This window comes from Neopelma chrysocephalum, unplaced genomic scaffold (assembly GCF_003984885.1).
Source record: "Neopelma chrysocephalum unplaced genomic scaffold, ASM398488v2 Primary Assembly neopelma1_71, whole genome shotgun sequence".
Classification (NCBI taxonomy): domain Eukaryota; kingdom Metazoa; phylum Chordata; class Aves; order Passeriformes; family Pipridae; genus Neopelma; species Neopelma chrysocephalum.
This window is the reverse complement of record NW_020897731.1, coordinates 3,492,906-3,517,903: the sequence shown is the minus strand read 5'-3', so window position 1 is coordinate 3,517,903 and position 24,998 is coordinate 3,492,906. Positions and strand designations below refer to the sequence as shown.

Genomic DNA, 24,998 nt, shown 5'->3' with positions numbered 1-24,998 from the left:
CTATTTTTAAATTCCTAGCTTGCTGTATCACTTTAAAATTCTCTAACACAATATTCAGAAAAAAAATTCTCTGGTATTTTGCCTTCTATTTCAGAGTCAACTTTAGCACCTCTCCAGCATGTGGGAGGCTAGGGCATTTTCTGCATTAAAAAATTAATTCAGCTTTGTCCTCCAAATGACTTTTATATCTCCCCTTTTCTTTAGAAGATACTGCTTCATAACACTCCTTACTGTTATTATTTACCTCCTTCCCAGGGAAACAGTTTGAAGGATTTATAACCAGAACTCCTTCTCCTTCAGTTTGCGTTACTCTACACACTGTTTCAAATTTCTTTGGCTTACGACCATGTTGTTGACTTTCTTCTTTTAGTTTTACTATCTTTATCTTTGTTCCCAAACTTTTCTCTTTTCTCAGCTCTTCATAGGTGAAACCCAAAGAAGACACTAATTCTTTCAATTTTTTATTTTCTAAAATAAAGTTTGTATTTGCTTTCTGAAATTCATCTAGCCGCTCTGAAGTTTCTTTCTTGATTCTGTCTATCTCTTTTTTCAGTACATCTTTTTCCTCCTGTAAATCAGAAATTTTTTGATAACAGCTGGTTTTGCAGTCTTGGAGTTCTGAAACCAAGGTCTTGTATTTGTCTTGCTCACACTTTATCTCTGCTAAATGTCCCAACAAAGTTTCTTTTTCACCCTCTGAAAGAGCTATTCTTTGTAAATTTTCCTCTCTCTCCTGTATTAATTCATTATATTTTGCTACATAGTTCTCCTTGTCTTGTAATAATTTATCTATTTCTTTGAAGCATCTGCTTCTTTCTTCTTTTAGGTCAGAAAGCAGCTGGAAACACCTCATTTTACTTCCCTTCAGGGATAGAACACTCCTGGAAAGTTTATTTGATGCAATTGTCGATGAGTCTTTTTCAGAATTCCTATTTTTCTCTTCAATACATGGGAGGTTCTTAGAGAAAGTTTTAAGTAAAAATGTTCCTGGGGTCATGGTGTTTTCTTCTGATAAGTTACTGTAACATCCACCAGAAACCTCTTTCTCATTAAGTAAGTTTTGGAATGAAACAATGTTAGCTTCATCTGCTGCTAAAATGCACTGAAAATACGCATCCATCTCCTCTTCCAGGGCACACATCATCTGAGCATATCTCTCATTCTCCTGTTTTAATATACAGACTTTTTTTGAATAATTTTCATTCTCTTGCATGAGTAGAAATATCCTCTGAGAACACACAGCCACTGCTTTTTCCAGTACAGATATTTTCACATTACGTTCATTACAGGCTTCAAGTGGTGACAGATGACAGAAACACTCATAAAAACTGCTCCCTGGCAGGAATAGTTTGCTTAGGCACACAACACTCTCCTGCATAGGAAACAGTAATTTTAGTGGATACCTCTCTTCATCTGACCAAAAAAAATTCTGAGAGAATGCATATTGCACATTTTCAGCAGCTATTTTTTCACATGAGAAATTCTTCTCATTTGGTTCACACAGTTCCAAGGTCTGGCCTTTCTTTTCTTTCACGCCAATATTGCTGGAGGGGTTCGTTTGGTGAGTTGGTTTCTGAGCCTGCTCTCCTTTCTCTTCCATTTCAATTATATCTTCTCCATTATATCTGCTATTCGCATCAGAGATGCAGTTCTCTGAGATGTTTTCTTCTTTCTCCATAAGTTCAAGACTCCCTTCAAAACACTTCTTTAAGTCTTTAAAATCAAGAGATAAACTTTGGACATATTGTATGCTACCTAGGCTCTCTTTGGCTTCCGTTCCTTGCTTCTCAGGCCTGATAAATTCAATTTTATGTAAAAATTTAGAACTTTCCTCAAGAACACAGGTCACCAGTTGTGGCTGGGATTTCTCAGTCTGTATTTCTTCTCCTTTAGCTCTCTCTCTAGAGATTTTTTGGTGATACTTTTCGTCATTAACAATTTTATCCAGACATCTATTTGCACTTAGGCTTTTTGGCAGAATTTGCTTGTTTTCCCAATGTTTTTCCATATTGTATTTTTCTAGACATGATGTGAAAATTTCAGTCACAGAGGAAGGCAATTTTCCATGAAGAAGTGCAGGAACTTTGTCATAAAATCCCCCTTCTGCAACAATGCAGAGGCCAGCAGACCAAAGATTAGTATTTGCCTCACAGAAACTCGCACTCCTCACTTTCTCCACAGTGGTGACAGTTGATGTGTGGCAGCTTTCAAGTTTGAACCAAGTAAGTTGGAGCTTCTTCCTCATCAAGGCTTCAACCACAGAAGCAGGAAATGTCTTAGCTTGTTCCTTCAAGAGAAAAATGGTTTCTTCACCTTTGGTTTTCTTACTTGTCTCATCATCAGATAACTTCTCAGAGTAAGGGGAAAGCAGTCCTGCTGCATGATAAATTGGGGGACACCCAAACAAAGTGAAGGTATCTTCTAGAGTACCTGCCCTCTCTGTTCCAAGGGTGACCTGGTGATAGCAAATGAGAAATGTTTCAAGCTGAAATATATAGGCTTAGGTATGTAGCTAATCATAATTTATTCTTTACTTCATCCATAAAATACTTGATTACAGACAGATAAGAAAAAAATATTTCCATACAAAGGGCTTCAAATTATTTAAAGATTTGCAATGAGAGTAAGGATACAAATAAGGTATAAGTAAGCCAACCATTTTCTTACTGCACACCTGTATTCATCCTGTATAGCATCTGTAGCAGCTATGGGGTAAAGCTACTTCAACTTTAAATGCACCAGCTCTTCATTCTATCTCAAATTTCTTTTTTTCTCACCTGCTCAGCCTCAGCTAGACCAGTAACTTTCACAAAGACACTGGAATTGCCTTCCCAGACTGGTACAGATTCTTCCAGTAGCTCCTCCATCTGCTTTAGTCCATCGTGACTACATCTTGGTGTTTCTGTTATGGTAAAACACTGGAAAAATGTAATGTCACTCCCAGACAGTTGCATAAAAAACAAACTTGAAAACATCTGAAGAGGTGTTTTGAACAGAGAAATATTTTAGTGAGAGCATGCTCAAAATTACCTTCTTTACCAGCAGCATACATCACCAATGATACAGACACAAGCAAAACATTTAATAAAAAAACAAACTTCACAAGAAAACACAAATCTTGAGCTCTAAAATAAAGTCTATTTGGGGGTTGTCCTTTCCAGTCCTCAAAGTATTTAAAAATGGAACATACGTCTCATTATGGTGGGCAGGCGAAAACTTATTGGGTTAAACTTAGAGGCTGAAATTATTCAGTGCAGGTCTGCATTCGCATATACTGAAATTTGCTATAAAATTCCCATTAATTTATGTTGGAAGAATTTACCTGATACAATTTATCAAGATCAGAGCTTTCACATTGTTTGATCTGAAAAGCAAATCTGCTGCACATCATTCCTGAACACTATACTTCATCCAGGACATGCAAAGTACCCCAGTTATTGTTTCACCTTCCCAAGATACAGGTTAAAAATTAGGAGGTTTTTTGAAGGTTTTACACCTTCTAAGTCATGCACACCTCATGAATGAAATCATCTTCACTTTAATTGCACATAAATGACAGCAAAAACTCCATTTTGTTTGCATACCAGACTCGTTAGCATGTAGGAGCACAACTGGAGTATGAGTAGCTCTGCTTCTTAGTGAATCCAAGACTGGTCTCCATTTAAGATTTTGAACTTCATCCTGAATTAGATCTCCGTTCTTAATGGGAAAATGAGGAGGACAAGAAAAAAACCACACGGATTATACACATATGGTGTTCGGGCACATAAGCTTCCCTTGCTATTTTACATTCAAAAGACCCATTGTTTCATTATAATTGCTATTGTTTCAGACAATTTTCTCATTCCAGCATTTTCTAGTAAATGTCATGGCTGTAAACTTTCCCCTAGTGTTTCCTTCATAGTTTAAAAAGAATTAGGGAAGAAAACCAGAGTCATAAGCATGTAATATGTCAGATAACAGGTGGAACACTATGACTAATTTATATCCTCATGGACAAAGAGAAAAGAATCAAGTAGGGAATGAGACTAATAGTTCAGTGCCCAGCTACAAAGACAAATGTTTCTAGGCTGGAAGAATTCAAAGTTGAATAATCATTCTGAAGAGATTTTTTTTCCCATTGATAATTTAATTGTAAATTTCACATTCTGTTCTTGACATTTATCTTGACTCCCTGATTGAATTTGGAAATTGTGACACTTCCTGATGAAAAGCAGATACTCCTCCTTCTTGAAACACAAATCACATTTCACATGCACTGTGCTCATTTTCAGTGAACAGAAGACTGAGTTTTGATTGTCTCAACAAAACACTTAATCAAGATGGTAACCAAAACAGCAACAGCACAGAAATCAAGCCAACACAGGCACTTTTGTCCTCCTGCACTGCTCTGCATCAAATGCCAGCAGAAAACAAGTCTGGTCCCTTTTGACTGAGCTGCAGCTTTAAAATTACATGTGGATGGGAAAGGCAGTGACTTCCAAGTCTTTGTAGTGAGTCAGAAAAGGCCACTGATTTTTCACAGGATCACCAGTGAGAATAATTTTTACTTCAACTCAAGTCAGCTGCCTCATTATTGCGCTCTGTTATGAGATCTTGACTGGGAGGCATGACTTAAAACCACAACACTTCCAAGACTTATTCCCGTATTTTCTCAGTAACATTGAATCATAAAATGGTTTAGGTTGAAAGGTACCTAAAGATCATCTAGTTCCAACCCGTCTGTCATGGGTAGGGACACCTTCATCTAGACCAGGTTGCTCAGTCCCCATCCAACCTAGCCTTGAACACTCCCAGGGATAGGGCATCCACAACTTCTTTGGGAAACCCATTTGAAACTAATGCCAATTAACTGAAACACACTGATTCCTTTCCTGGAAGTTTCCCTTTATTTCTTCACAGATATCAATTCTTTATTACTATGTGGGTACTGTTAAAAGAAAATTACACAAAATGATGTAAAAGATACAATACTTGGATGGCCAAACATCACACTGTGAAATCAAGACCTCAGCAGTTATGTGAAAGCAGTAGGAAGATGCACTGTTTGGTGTTTCATACTTATCCTTCACTTGAACAGACCCCTAATGCTCAAATCTAGAAACAGTCTGATAAGTCAAGACACAGCCACATGGAACCAGCTGCCTTTTTTTTCTTTTTGGTGCATTTTTCATTCAGGCAAAGGCTGCAGCTGGAATATTGCAGATGAGATTCTGATACTAAGCTTGGAAATTCAAATTTTTGACAAGATTTATGTAACTACACCCCTCCATGAGACGTAGTTCGCCTCTTGGTGCTCAATCAAATTGGATATTGTATTATTGAATGAAGATCCAGTAATGACTAAGGCTAGTCTTCATGAATAACTGATGTGACCAGCATTGAATGACATGGTATTTACCGAGAAATCTCACACTGTGTGTATTTCACAGGAGTCTGATAAGCCTGTCCTCACAAACTACTTTTTTCCTGGCTGTGAAATAGGCAAATGATCCCATTCACTCGTTCATTGAACAGTGTCATACAAGCAGTTTTCTAGGAAAGTAACACCACCAAAATCTTTCTTGTATTGCATAAGATTTCTCATTTTTATAGCTGTTGATGGAGTATGATGAGCTCAAATAGGATTTTTCTTGTAACTATTTTGACTTAAATACTAAAAGATCAAGGTGATGAGATTAAGAAATTCTATTTTACTAGGTGCTAGTAAAACTACAGATAATGGGGAAAAACCTTCTTCAGTTTTACAGAAAAACACCAGATGTCTCCCTCCACCTTTTATCATGCATATTGATTTTTTTCCCTGCTATCTCAAGTCATTTTCTACTAGAAAAATCCAAGTATATTAGTAGCACTAGAAGAGGAGGAAAAGACAACTAGAAATGCAGAAGGCACTAGATTTGCTGCTGCTGCTACACACAGCATTCAAGGAACACTACCTATTCTGCAGCAGACCACAGTAAACACAAATTACGGTGTATTCATTTATACCAAAGACTGGGTAACTGAGACACTGTAACCTCCTATGTCAACACAGATGTAAATCAGTACTTAGAAAAGAAGTGGTTAGAAAATTTTGTGTACAGGAAAAAAATAACCTTTTATTAGAGTACAGCACAGAAAGAAAGAGATTTGTTCCTTTGTCTTGAAGACTTTTTAGATTAGTCTCAGACAATTAGTCAGTTGATATATCTTGCTTTCACACCTTCAAATATCTCCACACTTATTTTCTCCTTTTCTCAGTTCTATCAACCCAATAGTAATTCTTCGCTACTTTTCTGGCTCTGGAAGGCCTCATTCCTCTTGATTTTAGCTGTGCAGTCCCCTCATAGTGCATTTGCTTGTTGCACCTGTTTACAACTCAGTGCAAGTCCCTCTAGAAGTATCTAAAAATATTTTTAAATAGTATTCTTCCTTCCCAAGAAAAAGTGAATTCACTAGTTAAAGGAACTATAGCAATGGTTCAGGGTAAGTGGTTGGTCTTTTTGCCACCTTGAGGCAGCTACAGAGACAAGTGCAGTGAGGTGCAGCTTCCAAGCTCTGCACAAAGGTCACCCATGTCACTGCAGGATGATCTTGCCATTCTTTCTCTCTCACGCAAAGGGAACCTCCTGGAGCTCACTGCTTAGGGGCTGTAGAACTACTAAATCACCATGCCTGCAAAAGTGCATTCAACTACCAGGTTAAAAAAATTGTCTTTATTTCCTCTAGCTTTTACAGACTAAAGATTCTCTCTAGCTTCTCCCAGTACTTCTGGAAGTACTCACAGTCCTATTGTCCTCCTATACGAAAGGGATTTGTTCATGCCCATTACCTCTTGGTTAAATGCAGTTAAAATCAGGAGAGTTCTTGGGATATCAGGTCACAATCTGAATGAAGTAAGCTGAGTGTGAGGTTTAGCTGATTCAATTTAACAAATTCTCAGAATAAAAATACCCTCCACCTCAGTGGATAAAGAATAAAACTTTGTTTGAGTCCACTCTGTGAAAAGAATTGTTCCTTGTCAGCAAAATGAATTGGCAGAAGCTCAATGCCATATTACAGCATTTCCAGAGCTTTCCCATGCAGTGCTGGGGTGAAGTGCTTGAAGCAAACAAGTCTATTCAGTGTATTCAGGGCATATCACAGTGTTACAGAGCTGCAAACCATTGAATATCTCAGCTCGCTCCCAGTCATGAACGCTGTATCCATCTTCCCTTGTTTACCATTATCCAGAAAATCTCATAGACAAGATTTATTGTCAACTGTGCTTTTTGCTTCAGCATTTGGGCATGAATAAAATGTAAAAACTCAGCCAACCATATGTGTACTCCTCCATTGAATGGTATCCACAAGACAGAGGTCTCAGAAGTTCTTCTGGGCTCTAATTCTGCTGCCAACTTAGACCTTGTGCCAGGGGCATATAACTTAAACACTTAAGGAAAAAGGGTTTGTTAAGTGCCCTCAATGTGCACCTCAGAAAAGCACTGATGCAATGAAGCTCCAACTACTGATTCCAGTGAGTGTGAACGAGACAGTGTGAAGTACTAATGCATAAACAGAAATAAACAAAAAAATTCAGGAAAGATAAAGCCTCACACTTTCATCTTCATTGCACATCTAATGACAAGTGTAATTCAGGGTGATATAAAGACAAAAACCAATTATATTTTGCCTTATTTTTACTTACCAGTTGACATACCAGATCAACACTGTTGTCTCCATTCTCCAATCTTGCAAGTTGTAAGTCTTTTTCTCTCTTCTTTTTCAACATCACTGTACCTTGATCCTTTAATGCTCTGTTTTCATCCAAAAGCTCTTCCATTTTTTCCTGTAGTTTGATTTCAGATAATTTCAAACTATAGACATGACAGGAAGATTCTTCCAATTTTGCTCTGAGGAAGTCTTCATTGTCCTGAGAGCACTGCAGTTCAGTCAGTAGGTCTTCCTGTTCTCTTCTGTTGTCCTCCTCTTTTTTCCTTAAGAACTTCAGCTTTTGCTGAAAGGTCTCAAGGTGGCTTTTCACATCATGCTCCACATTTTCAATACAAGTTTTCCATTCCACTACTTCCATGTCAGGGTGTTTATAACCCCAAGTCCCACTGAACGCTGTTTCCAGCACCTGCTGGAGATGCTGCACCATTCCCTCTTCTATCTTGGATGTCAAAAGAGCAACATGGGAACTAAGATCTAGGACTTGCTTTTCCAGCCTAGATACTTCACCCTGAAGGTAACATTCCCTCTTTCTCAGTACTGCTGTCTGTTGCCTCTGCCTCTGTTTGTAGTGCTCAAAATATTCTGATTGGCTTTTTATTTCTTCTTCTTTTGTCTTCAGCTGCTCCTGAAGCCAACACAATTTTTCCTTTTGCTTCTTCTCTGACTTTTTTTGGTTTTCAACCTACAATTTCATTGAGTTGTATGGTTAACATATTACTACTAAATCTCTTCTTCCCTTATTTATTTTAATTTAGCAATAATTCTGTCCTTATTTTCTGAAAACTCAGGAATGACATAAATAGAATTTTTTCTAAAGCTAGTAAAATCCTGCCTTTAGAGCAAAACTAACCTGTTTTGTCATTTCAGTCATCACAGAAAACCTCAGTAGGAAACAAAACACAAGCTCACCCCCATCTACTACTAAAAAAGTAAAAAAAGTTTTAAAACACATTTTTTTTGCATGTTCTACAGTACATATTAAATCAAAATAAATCTTAGAACTGGAATTCATACATTCAGCTCTGATCTATAACAAACCCTTAATGCTGACAGTACTGTAGCACTGAGGTGCTACAGGCAGGGAAGCTGTGGTTCTGTTTAGAAAACAGGACACACACTTTCCAGAGATCAGGCTTTTGTCCTTTGCCCTTCACTCTACCTGTCATCTGTCAGCTCCTCTTATGAACCTCCTGAAAAAGGAGAAAGGAACAGACGACTTTTGAAACAGCTTGAAAATAGGCTTTGGTATTTTCATTTGCACTATAGTGTGTTTGAACACAGCGACATACAGAGGTGAAAGATGAAAGGCAGAGAGGATTTCATGAGTCCCGTGCTGCCCTTGCTTTCAGCAGACTAAGAGCCACCAGTATCACAGGGACATTGCAGCAACTTCGAAGCAAGACTTGAGAGTCTTGCCACATAGTACTATTGTCCCATGACAGTATTCAAATTTGACCTAAAATGCTGAGAAAATGAAAGCATATCTTATGATAAACAGAATCAAAACACATTGTTTCACTGAAGACTGTCCCTGAAAAACTTTCATTCTTCCTCCATTTTCCTGGATCCAATGAGCTGTGTAAACTAGGTAAAAATGCCTTTTGTATGGGCCTAGAAAGATAAAGTCTGACCTAAGGAGGAGTACACTGAGTGGCTTCTGGGGAGAAAGTAGGAAATGTGAGCATATATTTCAAAGTTCAAGGGCCTGAATGAAAGAAATAATGGCAGTGCTGTCAAAAACAACAGAGAAATAGAAAGGGGAAGAAAAAAAATCCAAAAGTTCTTCTGATTCCTATGTTTGTAGAAAAAGATAAAGGTTGAGATGATTTATTGCTTAAAAACAGAGAGGTCACTGGAAATGAGACTGACTTATAAATTACTACCACAAAGAGAAAATAAACTAGGTAATTTGAAACAATATCCTCCTCACCAAGTTGATCAGATCCTCCTGAATGTCTCGCAATTTCCCTTTAACACGTACATTGGCATTTTCAACTTTTTGCAACTTCACATTGAGCTGATCAATCATCACAAGAAGTTTTTTGTGTGACAGCTCCAGCTCTTTCATCCTGTGATGGTGAGAATGAAGATTTTTGCTAAGTAAATTCCACAGTACACTTCCAGATAGATAAGCAGTCATCAGCAATGCATAAATTTATCCTTATTTTTTCCATTTGTCTCCCAAAAATAAAATAGTAACAGTTTGTGGATCACTAGTAACACTAGTAACACTTCATTAACAAGTCTGAGGTCTGGACATTACACTGGAAAGTCTCAAAACTGTTAAAGACAACACCCATGTTCAGTCCCTCTCTGCTGGCTTAATATGAAAACCATAAGCAAACACATTTACAAGATTTTTGTTCAATGAAGCTTGGTATGCTACATGAAGTAACAACTTAGCACAAAGGCAACCACAACACTTCAGTCTCTGCATGTATCTGATCACAGAATTTTGCTAGGCTCACAGTTAACAAGTTCAAATTTTATGATGATAGTAAATGCTTCCCATCAAAATTAATGTTACAGGTAACTTAGAAGTACCAGTGTTTTAGGGACTGAAATGATAACATCTTACTTGTAACATACCTTCAGTGGGTACTGAAACCTATAATGTATAACTGTATTGACTTTGTCCACAAGGCTGGATGACAAAATACAGGTTTTGCTTTGCCTGTTTCTATTAAAATGGTAGTGTAAGATGACATAGTGTGATCATAGAATCATAGAATCAGCCGGGTTGGAAGGGACCTCTGAGATCATCAAGTCCAACCCTTGATCCACTACCACCGTGGTTACTAGACCATGGCACTAAGTGCCACATCCAGTCTCATCTTAAAAACTTCCAGGGACGGAGAATCCACTACCTCCCTGGGCAGCCCATTCCAATATCTGATTACCCTCTCTGTAAAGAATTTCTTCCTAATATCCAACCTAAACCTTCCCTGGCACAGCTTAAGACCGTGCCCTCTTGACTTACTGATCGCTGCCTGGGAGAAGAGACCAACCCCCACCTGGTTCCAACCTCCTTTCAGGGAGTTGTAGAGAGTGATAAAGTCTCCCCTGAGCCTCCTCTTCTCCAGGCTGAACAACCTCAGCTCCCTCAGTCTCTCCTCATAGGACTTGTGCTCAAGATATGGCATGGTGGGGTTCCTCTACACAGGAGGAATAATCTAAAATAATCTTACGAGAGCAACCTTCATGTTTTCCTTAAGACTTTCCTTCCCTTTTCAGCCTACACATCAAAATTTTCTCAGTGCTTTAAACAGCTGTGAATTCCAAAATAACCCTTAATTGTTAAGGAGAAAGTTTAGAAGTCTTTCATGAGGCAGGAACTAGAGCCACCTCCTTTCTTATCTCAGAGAGGCACACTTTACCCCCAGTGCCTCTCAGGACCCCGATAGTTCTTCCTTGAATTTCTTCATTCAACTTTTAACAGTCCTTCAATGAGTCCTTCAACAAACCTTCAGTGAGCTCCCCTGCTCATTTCTAACTTACAGCTTTGACTTAATCCCCCCCGTCAAAATTTCCTGCTACCTACATCCCCACAACATTACCTTTACTCAAAGATGTCACATAAAAAAAGCATTTCTGAAGAAACAGGATCAAGATAGAAAACACATAATCAAAAAAGTGCTCATTTGTGTATCAAAGTAAACCTGATGAGGTCCTTCCTTCTGCAGGCACTACATCATCTGACACTGGTATCAAAGGAAACAGGGCCACGTCAGCCCAGAACTCTGCCTTGGCTGAGTTCTGCTTCTCTGTTTTTCACAGTAGTTCTGCCTTCTACATCATTCCTTGTGTCATCTGTCTGTGCTTCAGCCACAAGAACTCCAGGCACAGGATTCCTTTCCTTTTTACTGGCTACCCAAGGTCCCTGAAAATGGGCTTTCAGTCAAGTTTCAGCTGTTCATTTACTCTCCTCAAATTGTTCCCTCACACTGTCTTTGTTTTGGTTTGAAATAAAGTTCTCCATATCTTCTCCTCCCCAATATCCCTGCTACAATAGGTTTATTGTTATGAAAGTTTTTTAAAAAGATTCATTATTATTTTGAAAAAAAAGCCCATTATTAAAACATTTCTGGACAAATCTTTGATAAATCAAAGTAATTTAAAAATTATACAAATAATTATTTTAATGCCATTTCTATTTTCTTACTTTTGAAATCTTCGACTTTCTTTAAAACAGTGCCTTTGCTGACTATCAAAAACTAATTATTCTAGTCAAATGTATAATTAATGAGTAACGGCACCTTCATCTACCTTAATGATTAGCATTAACCTACTAAATTTAATGAAGCTTTCTGAAGCAATAAACTGTCTTTACAACACAACATTCCTAATTAATTCTTATTTTAAAAGGAAAGGGATAAACTTTACAAACAGAATTTACACCTCATGAATATTTAAGAATGCAGTATCCTGAGAAAGGTGTCTGGTTATTTGTAACAACATTTTAGACCATGCTGAAACCCTTATTTAAATAGCAATTCTTAAAAGAATTAATATTGCATTTCTGTTCTGACAGCTACACAAAGCACTTATACATGCATCTTCTCAGGCACTCTAAAAACACATAAAATCAATGTTTTTGCTGGTTTTGCATTATCATTTGATAGCCAGTACATGGGGCAAAGGGAAGAGTGCATTTGTTACATCACAATGAATTTTTATGCAAAAGCCCCTTTTATTTACCTATGTCTTAGGATAGAATCTGACTCCACGTAGTCCTCTAGAACACCTTTCAGGTTTCGTTCTGACTTTTCCAGCTCTTTTATTCTGAGATTTAAGTTCTCTTCTCCAGCACTGTTTACGTTTCCATCAGGTGTGCTTGCATCTTCTAATTCCTGGAAAATCCAGGAAGTAGCAATTTTAACATTGAAATTCAGGATATCAAATCCTTCATTGCTGAGCATTTTAACAGAGTAACAAAATTCTTGCTCTTTTCCAGATGAAGGATCCATGATGAAAAAAACCCAAATTATTGGGTTCAGAACATACTGCACTCTAAGCATGCAATAACAGTCTAAGCCTCTGATGATCAAATGAACAGTCCTTCTTGATTCTGAACACATTTATTATTTATGAGAAAGTCTCATTTCATTAGCCCCATTAGCATGTATGAAAGGAGTTGCTGTTCGTGAGATCCCCATAAAAGATTCAGTTAGACTAATTAATAAAGGAATTAGGCATCAAAGTTTTGAAAGGGAATAATTTTTTACTAATTGGAAGTTCATAAAACTGAGTATGTTTATTTTGGATAAATGTATTATATTATTATTGTTTCAAGATAGAAGATTAAAAAAGGATATTTCCTATTCAAAAGGCATTCTATGACTACTTCAGAGAAAACATTCAGTATATTTAACTTGCATTTTGGAATTCTCCATGCAGTATTTTACTTATATCTACTTCACCTCTGATAGGTTATGAAACCATGCCTAAAAGGAATGTTCAAATTTGGGCCTGAGAAGACAAGCTAAGTTTGGTTCTTTTCTTTCGCCTCTTTCAGCCAGAGATCTAAAAATTCTTCAGCCTGAGTTTACCTTTATTTACAGAAACTCGCTTCAGTAAGTATAGTCTTATAATTGTGTCCTGGTTTCAGCTGGGAGAGGGTTAATTTTCTTCTTAGTAGTTGGTACAGTGCTGTATTTTGGATTTAGTATGAGAATAATGTTGATAACAAAGCGATGTTTTGGCTGTTGCTGAGTAGTGTTTACCCTACATCAAGGACTTTTCAGTGCCTCATGCTCTGCCAGTGAGGAGCTGCACAAGAAGCTGTGAGAGATCATGGCTGTGATCCAAACTGTCCAAAGGGATATTCCACACCTTAGAAACTGTACAGTGCAGCGCACTTATTTCTCTTGGGTCCTGTTACTTTCTCTCCATCTCCTTATAATTACTATTATTATTTTTATTATTATTACTACTGCTACTCGTATTTTAGCATATTTATATTAACATTAGTATATTAATATAGTAATATTTTGTTACAATTATGAAACTGTTTATATCTCAAACCAGGAGGTTTACCTTGTCTTTCTGTTTCTCCTCCCCACCAGTGGGAGTGAGTGAGAGGCTGCATGATGCTTAGTTGTCAGCTGGGTTAAACCACAACCAGTGGCATCTGTGAATTGCCTTTGATTTTGCTACATTTGTATTGATTTGGAATTGGACCTGTAATTGGAATTCAACCACGGAGTTTGGATCTATTCTCCAGGAAATAATGCAATTACTTTTTTTTTTTTTTTTTTGTAGACAAATGCAGAATATACAGGAAGAAGATACAAGTAACATTTTTGACACTGAGGAGCAGAAAATGGCATCAAACCAGTGCAAAAGACTGAACAAACAGTTCTTCTTTTATCACCCCATGTTTTGTTACGTGCTATTCACACTGACAGTCAGTGACACTACATTTTACTGTTTTGGTCAATTTCATCAACTCACTGGTTTTATCCACACAAGGACCTAGAGCTGAAATGATTCAGCTACTCCTCGGTCCCATGAGAAGTCTTAATACTTAAAAGCTTCAAGTGTGGAAAGACATCAAAGAATAAATCCATGTGGACAAGAAAGTTCAAACCACTTTGTGATCTCTAGACCTTTGAAGCCCAGTCCCTTCTCAGAGATGTGCTAACATAATCATGGCTCTCCCCTGGCCTGTATAATTTCCCAAGTAGAACAGTATCTTCAATTTAGAGTTCCTTGAGACATTAGTATTTTGTCTGTATTTATTATTTGACAATGCTCATCCCTGAACAGCACTGCAAAAGTTAGGTATAATAACAGTGGACATTGTTACTCTGCTCATTAACAATTTACAGTGGAAGGCAAATAATGTCATTTTCAACTGTGCCCCAGCCTAATATTTAACTCAGAAGCTGTACAAAGAAAAATTCTTAGCAGTATATTTTGCAGAAAGTAACCAGCATATAAAAGCAGTGAGGATGCAGGCAGGAAAAAAACTGGCAAAATCATTACAACACTGATTTCTACTCTCCTGTTTCTAGTACATGTTCTTGTTTAAAGGTGCTCTTTTATTCATTCATAAAATGAAAGTTAATACAACAATTTCTAAAGCTGACCTCACATCTCATGATCCATCAGGCTCTATGCTTCTGCTGCTTCATCCTGAAAACTATTGAGTACTACAGAATAAAACCAGGAAAGCTGTTAGAACTGACAACAACAATGAGAAACTTACAGTTTCTTTCTTCACTTATACAGCTGGGACTGATGATTTAAAAGCTGTGTCACAGAAAGTGAAAATCAGGCCCACCACATTGTATGGATTGAATCATCGAATTATAGAAATATTAAGGTTGGAAAAGACCTCTAAAAGCATCAAGACCAACCACTAACCCAGCATGGTCAAGTCCAGTACTAAACCATGTCCCCAAGTGCCACATTCCCATGCTCTTGAACACTTCCAGGGATGGTGATCCCACCACTTCCTGGACAGCCTATTCCAATATCTGGCCACTCTGTTAACACACTGTATCTGTTCCCAGCTCTATAATAAATACCAGCATACAGTGGATAGTAAGACTGTAGTGATATACTCTGTTTTTCAAAACTGTGAATCCTGCTAGCTCAACACAGAAAAAAACCATCATGAATGCAATGGAAAATATCACCTCGATCAGCCAGATTCTTTAACTGACATCAACAAAACCGTCACGTGTCAATTACAATGAAACAAAGCACATCACAAAATAAGAAAATGAAATTGCTCATACCTTTTCTGCTTTGTGAGAAGATCCTCTCCTGTCTGTGCAGTGTGCTTACCGTGACAGCCACCTGCTCTGACCATCCCATGTTTGTGCTTATAGTTTCATATCCAAAGTAGTGATGAGCAAAACTGTGCCTATGAGAAGAGGGTTTCTTTGCCAAGTGAATCACACTTTCCAATTTCTGTTCCTTCATCATCACTGGGTTTGATTATCTCAAGCTCTGCTTATCTCCTGTTGTGGTCCTTTTCTTCAGAGTGATGCCAGAATTCTGCCTTTTGCACTGAAAAACCTCATTTTTCCATTCTGTCATCACACTGCTAACAGCCTTAACTAAAACATGAAAAATCTCTATTTGAAAACACATTCTCTAAAAGCTTGTTCCTTTTGAACAACACATTGTGAGCAACACATTCTTTTGGAGAACAAGATTCCAGACTTCTGCATGATCCTTGTTTCCAAGGTAAACTGTGCTTTCTACCAGGAAACTGGGTTATTCAGACCCTCATGTCAGCCACAGTTTGCTGCATTTGACTAAATTAATCTTGAGGAGTGTCTCAGCACCTTCTGCAGGTAAATGCTGTTGTCTGGTGATTCTTTGTTGAGGGTACACCTCTGGTCTTCAAAGACTGATAATTATCTGAGAAAACTGGCCACTCCTGAGCCTGATTCCTGCACCTTTAGCAGTGAGAAAATCAGTTGTTGTGACAAAATTTTCCCTCAGCTTTCTTTGTCCTTCCTTAATTGTTCATTGCCTTACGTTATTTTTGTCAATTGTAATTTCTACTTCATGTGTTGTATTATTGTAACCATCTAATTCCACTCTATGTTCGTGTTGGAGTTCAGTGTGTCCATGGGAGTAGACTTGTTTCTCTGTGGCTTTCTACACAAATATGATTTCCAAAAAGATGTGAGGAAGGAGAAAGTTATCTTCTAATATTGTGCTCTTAATATTTTCAGCTTGCCTCAACATTTCAGAAATAATTAAAATTATCTATTTCTTCATATTGCCTTTCCAGTTCTGAAACTTCAATTTGCTTTTCCCTCTTTGAAAGAGTAATCTGTATTAATTTTCTAACCATTCTCTTTCTTAAAAAGCTCTTTTCAACTTTCATTATTTCAGTCTGTGTTTTACCCCAAAGTTTTCTTGCAGTTCAGGTGGTCAATGTCCATGAGTGTTTATCTGCCTCTGCTGGTTGAGGCTGTGCCATTTTTGCTTCCTGGTAGCTAATGTCAACATTTTTTTATTTCATCTGAGAGGGTGCCATGATTTCTAAATATTTATATCCAACTATGTCTCTGCTTATCGTATTCATCAACGTGCCCGGTTCTTCAAGCCCCTCTTCTTTCTTGAAGAGATAACTGAGCACAGCACATCACTCATTCTCTTTTCCTGATCCCTCAGGCCACCTCAGAATCTTCCATTTTCCCAGTGCTGTTTTTACAAGTTTGCCTTACTTTACAAGAAACGTTCAAAAAATCATATCTCCCACACAGTTCTTGCCCACTTTAAAGTTCTCTTAGTTCAATCCACCACCTTGCCTTTCACCAAAACACTTCCTTTCTCCCTCGTGGATTTCCAACTTAAGAATTTAATATGAATTTTACCACTGCAGGGTCGTAAATCTTTATTTGTTTCCAACTTCGAACGGTTTGCTTCCTCTCAGCTATTTACTATAGACAACTTAATGTCAAACACTTAGCTTTTTTTATGTAGATATTATGTGTTTCCTGGGTGAAATGCAAACCACATTTGTTGAAAGCATGCAGTATGGAGACAAAAATCTCAGTACTGTAAGAAAACCATTTGGTAGATAACAGTTCACATAGCAGCCAGTAATTGCACTTGTATTATTTTCTGCTGTTTGGTTGGTGTGAGAGTGTAAATTCTATTTAGATTTTTTTTCTGTGTTTATGATGTGCTGGTCCTTATTTGATTATGAAATCATTCCAGCTTGAAGCTATATCTTTAAAAAAATCTCTAATTTTAAATTCAAATTTTTTGCAGCTTCAAGTACTATGCAAACTGCTTTATGAAAAAATGCACCAATTTAAAGCTGCTTAAATATTTTCTGTATTTTTGCAAGTGGACTCAGCTGTTCACTCCATACGTTCTCTTAATAGCCTGTAAATATAACAAAAACCAAAACAGAAAACAAAAACAACAAAGAAAAGAAAAAGTCTGCTGAGCTTTAGATAAATAACATTTCTTTAGAAATAAGTGTTGGCATCCAACCTTAAATTCATTTTATATTACCTTCAAAATAACTAGAACCAAAATTAATATCACTAAATCACATGGTTTGCCTTGAAATAGTTAACAGTGTTCAAGAATCCGTCTATAGCTAAGTATCTTAAAATTGGCTTTTCTGTGTTACATTAATCAGAGGCAGATTCACCTCTGGCAAAATGAATTAAAGGACGTCACCCTTCACATTAGCACCACAATGTGATGTGCACTCCTAGAGATGTCTAGAGCAGAGTAGCTGTGTGGCTATGAGGTCATTATTCCTATGTTATTCCCTCAAAATGCTTGTCACCAAGCTTGAATTTAACTACTGAAATACTTTTGACAGGAAGAATAGCAGGTTCTATCAGCACAACGCATTTTCTGGAGATTAATAATCTTGTAAAATTTTTTTCAGTTTTTTTTTCTCTTTTATCCAAAGGGGGGACCCATAATACTATCAGTTATATCAGCATGGAAGCCTATGGATCTCTCAAATGCATAGTATTTCAAAATATTTCAAATGGAATTTTAAAAATGCTGGTAATTTCACTAAGTTTATGAAATGTTTATAAAGTTTCTCTAGACTTGACCAGTATACTTTTCACAATATTTAAAAGCAAATATATTCATCCAGATGTTAGCACCTCTAACCAGGACTGGTATAAAAAAGCTGGATGAAACTTCAAAGATAATAGTTTGGTGATTCCTTTAACATTACTCTTTCAAGCTTATATGAACCAAAACAGCACCTGTCCTATCTGATCTCCTCAGAACAAAAAATTCATCTGAAACTGTGGAAAGGTGAATAGTGTACCAAAAGGCTTCACCTTTTTTCAAACACCTCTCTATATGCACATGCTCAATTTTTGACAAATCAAAGGAAATTTCAGAAGGAATGCTGAAAATGCCGAGAAACGTTGCTGAATTTCCACCACTTTTCAACACCCATCTAACAATCAAAAGAAAGCTACTGCTTTTTTTGTTACAAAGCAATAACACCCTTGAATTACATTCCACCCATCTGTTTCTATCATCATTTTATTGAAAAATAAAAAACATATGCAGCAATGCTCATAATGAAAGTCCAGAGCCAGTTCCAAAGAACATCAAAAGAAAGATGATAACTGAATGTACTGGAACCTGAATAAACCCTCAAAAGAGCCAATGATAATACAGGTCTGATTTCGCAAAAGTACTTGTGATTTGGGCAGAAGAAAATACTGCTTCAAGCTTAATGTAAGGTAAATATAATAGTTTTTTGGAGTAACTATTGTCATCATGCTTCTTCATCATACGGTAGTTGTTAGCAGTTTCAAAGGTGTTGATTGAACGCATGTCCTACTATAAGGAGATTCCATGAGCATAATTCACAACAGATTTAAAAGAAGAAAAAACTTGGAAAAATTGTAAAGGTAAAAGCATTGTGTATTATCAATTAAAAACAAAACAAAAAAACCAACAACAGTAACAGCACAAACACTGCATAATATTCAATAGTTTTAAACCACAGCTTAATTCTCTGACAGATTGTTGAGTTACCATCCTTACTGAAAGGCAGTGTGCAACTTGCATTGCTCCAGGGAAGAGGACTGGGACTTATTTTCTAAATTGTGTTTCCCTCTTGTTCTCTGTGAAAGGTGAGCACTGCCACTATGGCTCCTGCTATAGCTGAAGAAACTCACTCTGTCCTTTGCATTGAGCTGAAAGGATCAGGACGCTGTGGAAAGGACAGCAAGAATGATGGTAGTGTCGCAAAGGAGAGGTACAGAGGTTTTTTACCCTCACCCCTTCCATGTTGTGCTGGCACAGAGGGGGCAGTCACATTGCAACCTTCACATCGCCTCATAGAAGGGAAAATAGGTCATTATTTCCTAAGTGATTTCATGGCCTCAAAGATCTTGAGGAAGTAAAATGAACTCTTTTTTTTTTACGTGGGTGGTGATGCTCACAGGACTTTTTAGGAAAAAAAATTGAAAACCAATATTTTGCCACTTCTCCATCCAGCGTGATAGAAGGCAGGATCCTACAGCAATACCTGAATTTTGAGACAAAATGTACCTGTGTTGTAGAAACGAAAAGCACCCACTGCAGTTACAGCAGTCAGCATCTTAGAATGCAAAATCATTTCTTGTTGAAAACCCAATGACGTTCTGCAGAAGTCTAGGATGGAAAGCATCCAAGTTGGATTTTATAGGGGACTCTTTCTCTCTGTGCAACCCAAACCAGTATGCCCTTCCCCATGGTTTCAGAGTCTTACAAACAATTCTCAAAATATGGTAAAATCTAAGAGTTAAAAATTGACTATGAAGAAATATAAAGAATACCAACCACACATCTTGGCTCAGTTGTGTCATCAAGGCCACAGAATGAATGCTAGTGAAAAAAACAAAAAAAGGAACAAAAACTATAACATAAGATCAAAAGAAAATGAGGAAAAAAGAAAAGAAAGAAGATGTAAGATATGTAATATGAAATCCAATGACATTACAGCAGTTAGTCTTATATCATTAATCAAGTGGATCCAAAAGAAAGATAAAGTATACCGATCTTACTCTAAAAGGGGTACAAAATTCAGCATTTGAGGGCAGTTCTACAATGGTAACATCTGTGGACTATTTAACTCGAGAAATACTAGGCTTGGCTTTGTTCATCACTTAGGGAAGTACCTATAATTACACATGTGAAAGCTGTCCTACACCAAGACTTACCAAGCCCAGGACACAAACTAAGTGCAGCTGAAATGGTAAAGAATCGCTTATGAGAAAAGTATGATGTGTTTAAACACCACTTTTTCCTCATATTTCAACTCATAGACTAAAATTGAGATTTTACATTATTCTTCTGTATATCCTTTAGAAACAGGACAGTTTGCTGAAGAATCTATAGGGCAGAAATAATCCCATCCTTGTGTTCTGATTTGACATAAAACTTAAAAATTGAAGTAATTCTTAAAGGAAAATAAAAAGTCATACTGATGACACCATAAATGGTGCATTGCCCTTAGCTACCCCCAGTGATGAGGCTCAGCTATAAATACTGCTATTTCTTGAAAAGACCGACTTGTCTCCACAAGAAATTATTGTGCTCAGAATCAGCAGCATGTAGGTGTCAGTCTGTGCCCTTTGACGCATTAAACCTTAAGAAGAACAATAAATTAAAAGTTTATCATTCACTGATTCCCTGGCAACATAATTTTCCTTTGGTCAATCAAATTCAGAATGGGATTTAATCCCAAGGAAAAAAAGTAATTCAAATGTAATACAGATAAAAAGAAGTGCTCCACCCATTCAGAAGTTGAAGGTTAATAGAAAAAGATGAAGCTCTTCTCAGGTCTCTTGCTAATGCAACATTAAGGCAAAGAGGACGTTAATCATTTTAACTCATTACCAGCTTTCTGCTAAGCTTGTGATTAAGCTGTTTCTTTTCTAATGCTTTTTTCCATCCATCCAGCTGGTGAACCAGTAGAGATAATGCTATCTTCCATTTTCAAAATTATCAGTCTGTCTAATCCAACACCTAATTTGTAAACTGTAATGGCAATGCCTTAAAGGCTTATATTTGGGCAATAGCAACATCTAGAGATGTTGATGTTTTAAAGTAGGTGGATAAACACTAACATTTGAAGTCATTAACATGTGGAAGTATCATCTGTTCCTCAGCATTTCTCTGCTTTGATATGAGACATCACTGGCTGCTAGGCAGGAACAGCTTCAGCTATAGAAGTGGTTTGGGGCAAAAAAGGGCAAAGGCTGCAAAAGAGCCCTTCTAGGAGTGGATGATTCCTATGTTTCTCTGCTAGTGAAAACAGCAGCACCCAGCACAGTTTCTCATGGCTCTTCTCCTGGATCTTCCACAAACCCAGCTGGATATCACGGTTTGAAAAGTGCAGGACGAGGTATAGCTCGTAGAGGGGAGTCAACTAATGTGGGAGCATAAGGGACCAAGGAAGATGCTGAGGGAATTGCAGTTGCTAGAAATGCAATAACCCTAGAGGGTGACACTGGGAGGACAGATGATGGGACACTGGGACTGAAGGGTGAGGAAGAAACCTTTCAACATCCAGTGAGCTGGTCCCGAAAGACACTCTCAGTTCTGCAAGACCCATTGACCTCTTTCAACTCTCATCTTTCACCCCATTCTCATCCCAAAAGAAAAAAAATTATTGAAAACTCCATTAACTTCTTCATTCAGCCTACCAGTGGGTTTATGTAGTGGATTAGGTATCCATAAATGCTGGAGAAAATTAACCTCAGATGATGTAACTCGTGTTGGGATCTAGGCACTGATTCAGCAAAAGTAACAAACTAAAACACTTTCCTGGGGCCTAGAGAAAGACCCATTGTCATCCCATGCCCTGCAGAGCAGCCTAAACTCCACAGACCTGGGAAACTCCTGAGCTCATAGCCCATGAACCTTGGGCCATCCCTTGCTTGGGATACATTTGCTGTCTCAAGCTTCCATCAGAGCTTTTTCAAAAGACAAGAAAATTTGGACCCAGGATATTAATTTGTTTCTATCTTAAAGTAAGAAATATTCTTGATTGTAGATTATGTCATAGGCATCTTATTAATTTTGTTTTAATTTTCAGTACTTGAAAGTTTGGCAAAACAATGATATCCAAAGAACAGGGCTGAGCTAATCAAATCAGTTAGAGACAAATCTTTATGTTCTTTCTTGATCTAAGCATCAGCAAATCCCCCTCCAACTAGTTTAATGTCTCTCCAGACCCCTTGATGCCTTCCCGTAATTGACAGAAAATCTGGATAGGAAATGGTTTTGAGCAGATTAGAGAAAGAGCATCATTTCACACAGCAATAACTTGAACTCCAATTTTACCTTGCTTTAAAAATAGATTTCATGATACTAGGTTAAGGAGTACTAACATCAATGCAACAGAGAAAAATAAATTTGTAGAGAAGATATCCATTGGTGCTGCCCAGACATTTATTTACCTTTTCCTCAATTTCTTTGAGTTGCCTCTTTTGAAGCTCTATTTTATCTTCTAGATCTCGAATTCGCTGGAACAGAAAAAGCAAAATAGACATTATTATATCTAATTTGAAAAGTATATGAATCAAAAAGATAAGAAATAGGTTAAAAATAAAGAGAACAAATGCCCATTATTAATGTAACACTATTTATACAGTTATATTAGGCATGTCTCTGACAGGATTGCTCCATGTTTCCATGTAACTATGGCATTTCAAGCAAGCTGCATGTTCAGAACATCATATTTACTGCCAGAAAGTCTACTCATTACCACTCATTAATCATAATTTTAACATATACACACAATTCCAATTAGCACCAAAATTCTTAGAAGCACAACATTACTTTCTCTGCAACAGCCAGAACTTTTTCGACTTACCTAGACAGTCAGTAGATTACACTATTATGTATCCTTTTAACTCCCTATTTTCTTTTCCTATAAAACATAACATGCTTCTGGCATAGTCATGCTATACCAGAAAAAAAAAACCACTCCGATTTTCAGTTCATCACTAAGGCACCATCCAAAGATTCAGCTGTGTCCTATTACCCGTTACCTCCCACCAGAGCCAGAGGGAAGGTTTTCTTCAGTGTAGCTCTCCATATTTTTAAGGATTTTTCTTGTTCAGTTTCACAAAGATTCTTCTAAAGCATGACTCCTGTTGGGTCCATATATCTTAATTCCTTTCTATATCACATATGCCCGTGTTTGCTTTATATAAGTTATGAGTATTTTTTATTTTTCCTTTAATTTTGGGTGGCTTCTACAATTCAGATGCATTTTATTACACTTTTAGTACCATTTACTTGTTGCAGTAGGTTTATTATTTATTAAAGTAGGACTCTCCAACTAACAGTCACTGGATATCAAGGAGCAACTTTATACAATCAGGTTTTTTTTGGGATTAACTGTCCAATCTCAGCCTGGCCTACAACAGCTAAGGTTGTGGGAAGAAAACTTATCACCTCCTCTAATGTGAATGGCATAGGCCAATAAAATTAATGTAGCTGGTGTTGCACCACACACAAGTTATTTTATAACTCCCAAATTGATTTGAACAATTAGTATCTCTTTCAAAACAATATCCAGCCATTACTTATAAACCTGTGCATATCAAATGATGTTGGTAGTTGCTTACCTGTATTCAGTTCAAAGATCTCAAATAGTGGTAAGTGCCCCATACTCGTGGTAGCCCAGGATAGCTGCAGCAAGGCAGCAGCTGATCCAATGACCAAACTGGTTTGGAGAACCCCAGAGCTTGGCTTGAAAATTTCAAATCTAACCTGGAACTACTCCAAAAATGAGGTACACACAACCCTGAAGTTCACTTTTCCTAGGATATACTCCTCCACACAAATATTGAAGAGAGGCCACGAGCAAAAAAGTTTTGTTATTGTTGCTGCTATTTCAAAATGAAAGATTTTGCTTAAATGACTGATTTGGATATTATAAAGTCAGAGTACGTGATTCAAAATCTCCACTATATCATACTGCAATGGTCAAAGATTTTCTCAGTAAATACACAAACCAACACAAACCAGGTTACCCTCGTGTGACATAATGCATGCAGCTTTCCTGACAGTAACAAATGCCCCAAGCACAGCTGTATTAATTTCACTTTTCCTCTATTACATTTGAATTGATTTATACTTCATCTACTCCCTGCTCAAGGCAAGCCTATCTCTCAAGTGATCATTTTTATAGATGGTGTGTAGCAGGAATCTTACAATCATTGCAAAAAACCATGGGATGAGAAGCAGGCAGATTTAATCACCTCTGAGATCTCTAGTTCATCAGGTTAGACTCCTGTTTCTCTCATCGTCATTTCAGTTATGCTGATTCCTTCTTACAACCACATCCCACAGCTGAGTGACAGATTTCAATTCTCTGGGGGTTGTGCTACGCTCTGTGGTAAAATTTGACCGTAGTGACATAAGTGGCTAGAAGTAACATTTTTAAATATCATTTTCATCTTCAAGATTTATCATGTGAGATATTTTTTCAATAACTACTGAGACTTTGCCTTCAGAAAATAAGGAAAAAAAAAGCCATCAAACATCTGGTGGCTTTCTCACCTCAGGGTTTACAGCAAGGGTTCCTTTATAAAAGAACAAGTTAATTAGGATAAGATGACATTTTTAAGATTTGGGAATTCTGTTAATTAAGTAAAAATTGAGATGTTATTATTCCCTTACGAATTTTTAATCTTTTCAAAAGATTACAGCTATTCAGCTGTTCTCTACAACTATTCAGAATGGTTCTAAAAAAGGTCTGAGACTTCCATTTTCCAATTCCCATACATAACCTATAAAAATACTTAAGTTTTGGGATATGAAAGATAGAGAAT

At 37.2% G+C, this 24,998-nt stretch overlaps 2 protein-coding genes across 13 annotated transcripts in view; both read right to left on the bottom strand.

Moving 5' to 3' along the window:
* The window catches only part of CUNH4orf50 (chromosome unknown C4orf50 homolog), an 88,080-nt gene extending 70,574 nt beyond the window's left edge, over positions 1-17,506 (bottom strand). For all 6 annotated transcript variants that reach the window (XM_027686772.1, XM_027686775.1, XM_027686778.1 and 3 more), the window contains exons 1-7: positions 15,441-17,506; positions 12,394-12,545; positions 9,626-9,764; positions 7,670-8,377; positions 3,585-3,699; positions 2,778-2,902; positions 245-2,455 (exon numbers count right to left, since the gene is read on the bottom strand). In XM_027686772.1, coding sequence (XP_027542573.1) covers positions 245-2,455; positions 2,778-2,902; positions 3,585-3,699; positions 7,670-8,377; positions 9,626-9,763 — 3,297 coding nt within the window. In that variant the 5' untranslated portion in view covers position 9,764; positions 12,394-12,545; positions 15,441-17,506. The remainder of the gene's footprint in view (positions 1-244; positions 2,456-2,777; positions 2,903-3,584; positions 3,700-7,669; positions 8,378-9,625; positions 9,765-12,393; positions 12,546-15,440) is intronic.
* A 17-nt stretch (positions 17,507-17,523) lies between these two features.
* The window catches only part of JAKMIP1 (janus kinase and microtubule interacting protein 1), a 162,408-nt gene continuing 154,933 nt past the window's right edge, over positions 17,524-24,998 (bottom strand). For all 7 annotated transcript variants that reach the window (XM_027686781.1, XM_027686779.1, XM_027686780.1 and 4 more), the window contains 3 exons: positions 22,614-22,679; positions 19,990-20,034; positions 17,524-17,556 (listed from right to left, as the gene is read on the bottom strand). In XM_027686781.1, coding sequence (XP_027542582.1) covers positions 17,524-17,556; positions 19,990-20,034; positions 22,614-22,679 — 144 coding nt within the window. The remainder of the gene's footprint in view (positions 17,557-19,989; positions 20,035-22,613; positions 22,680-24,998) is intronic.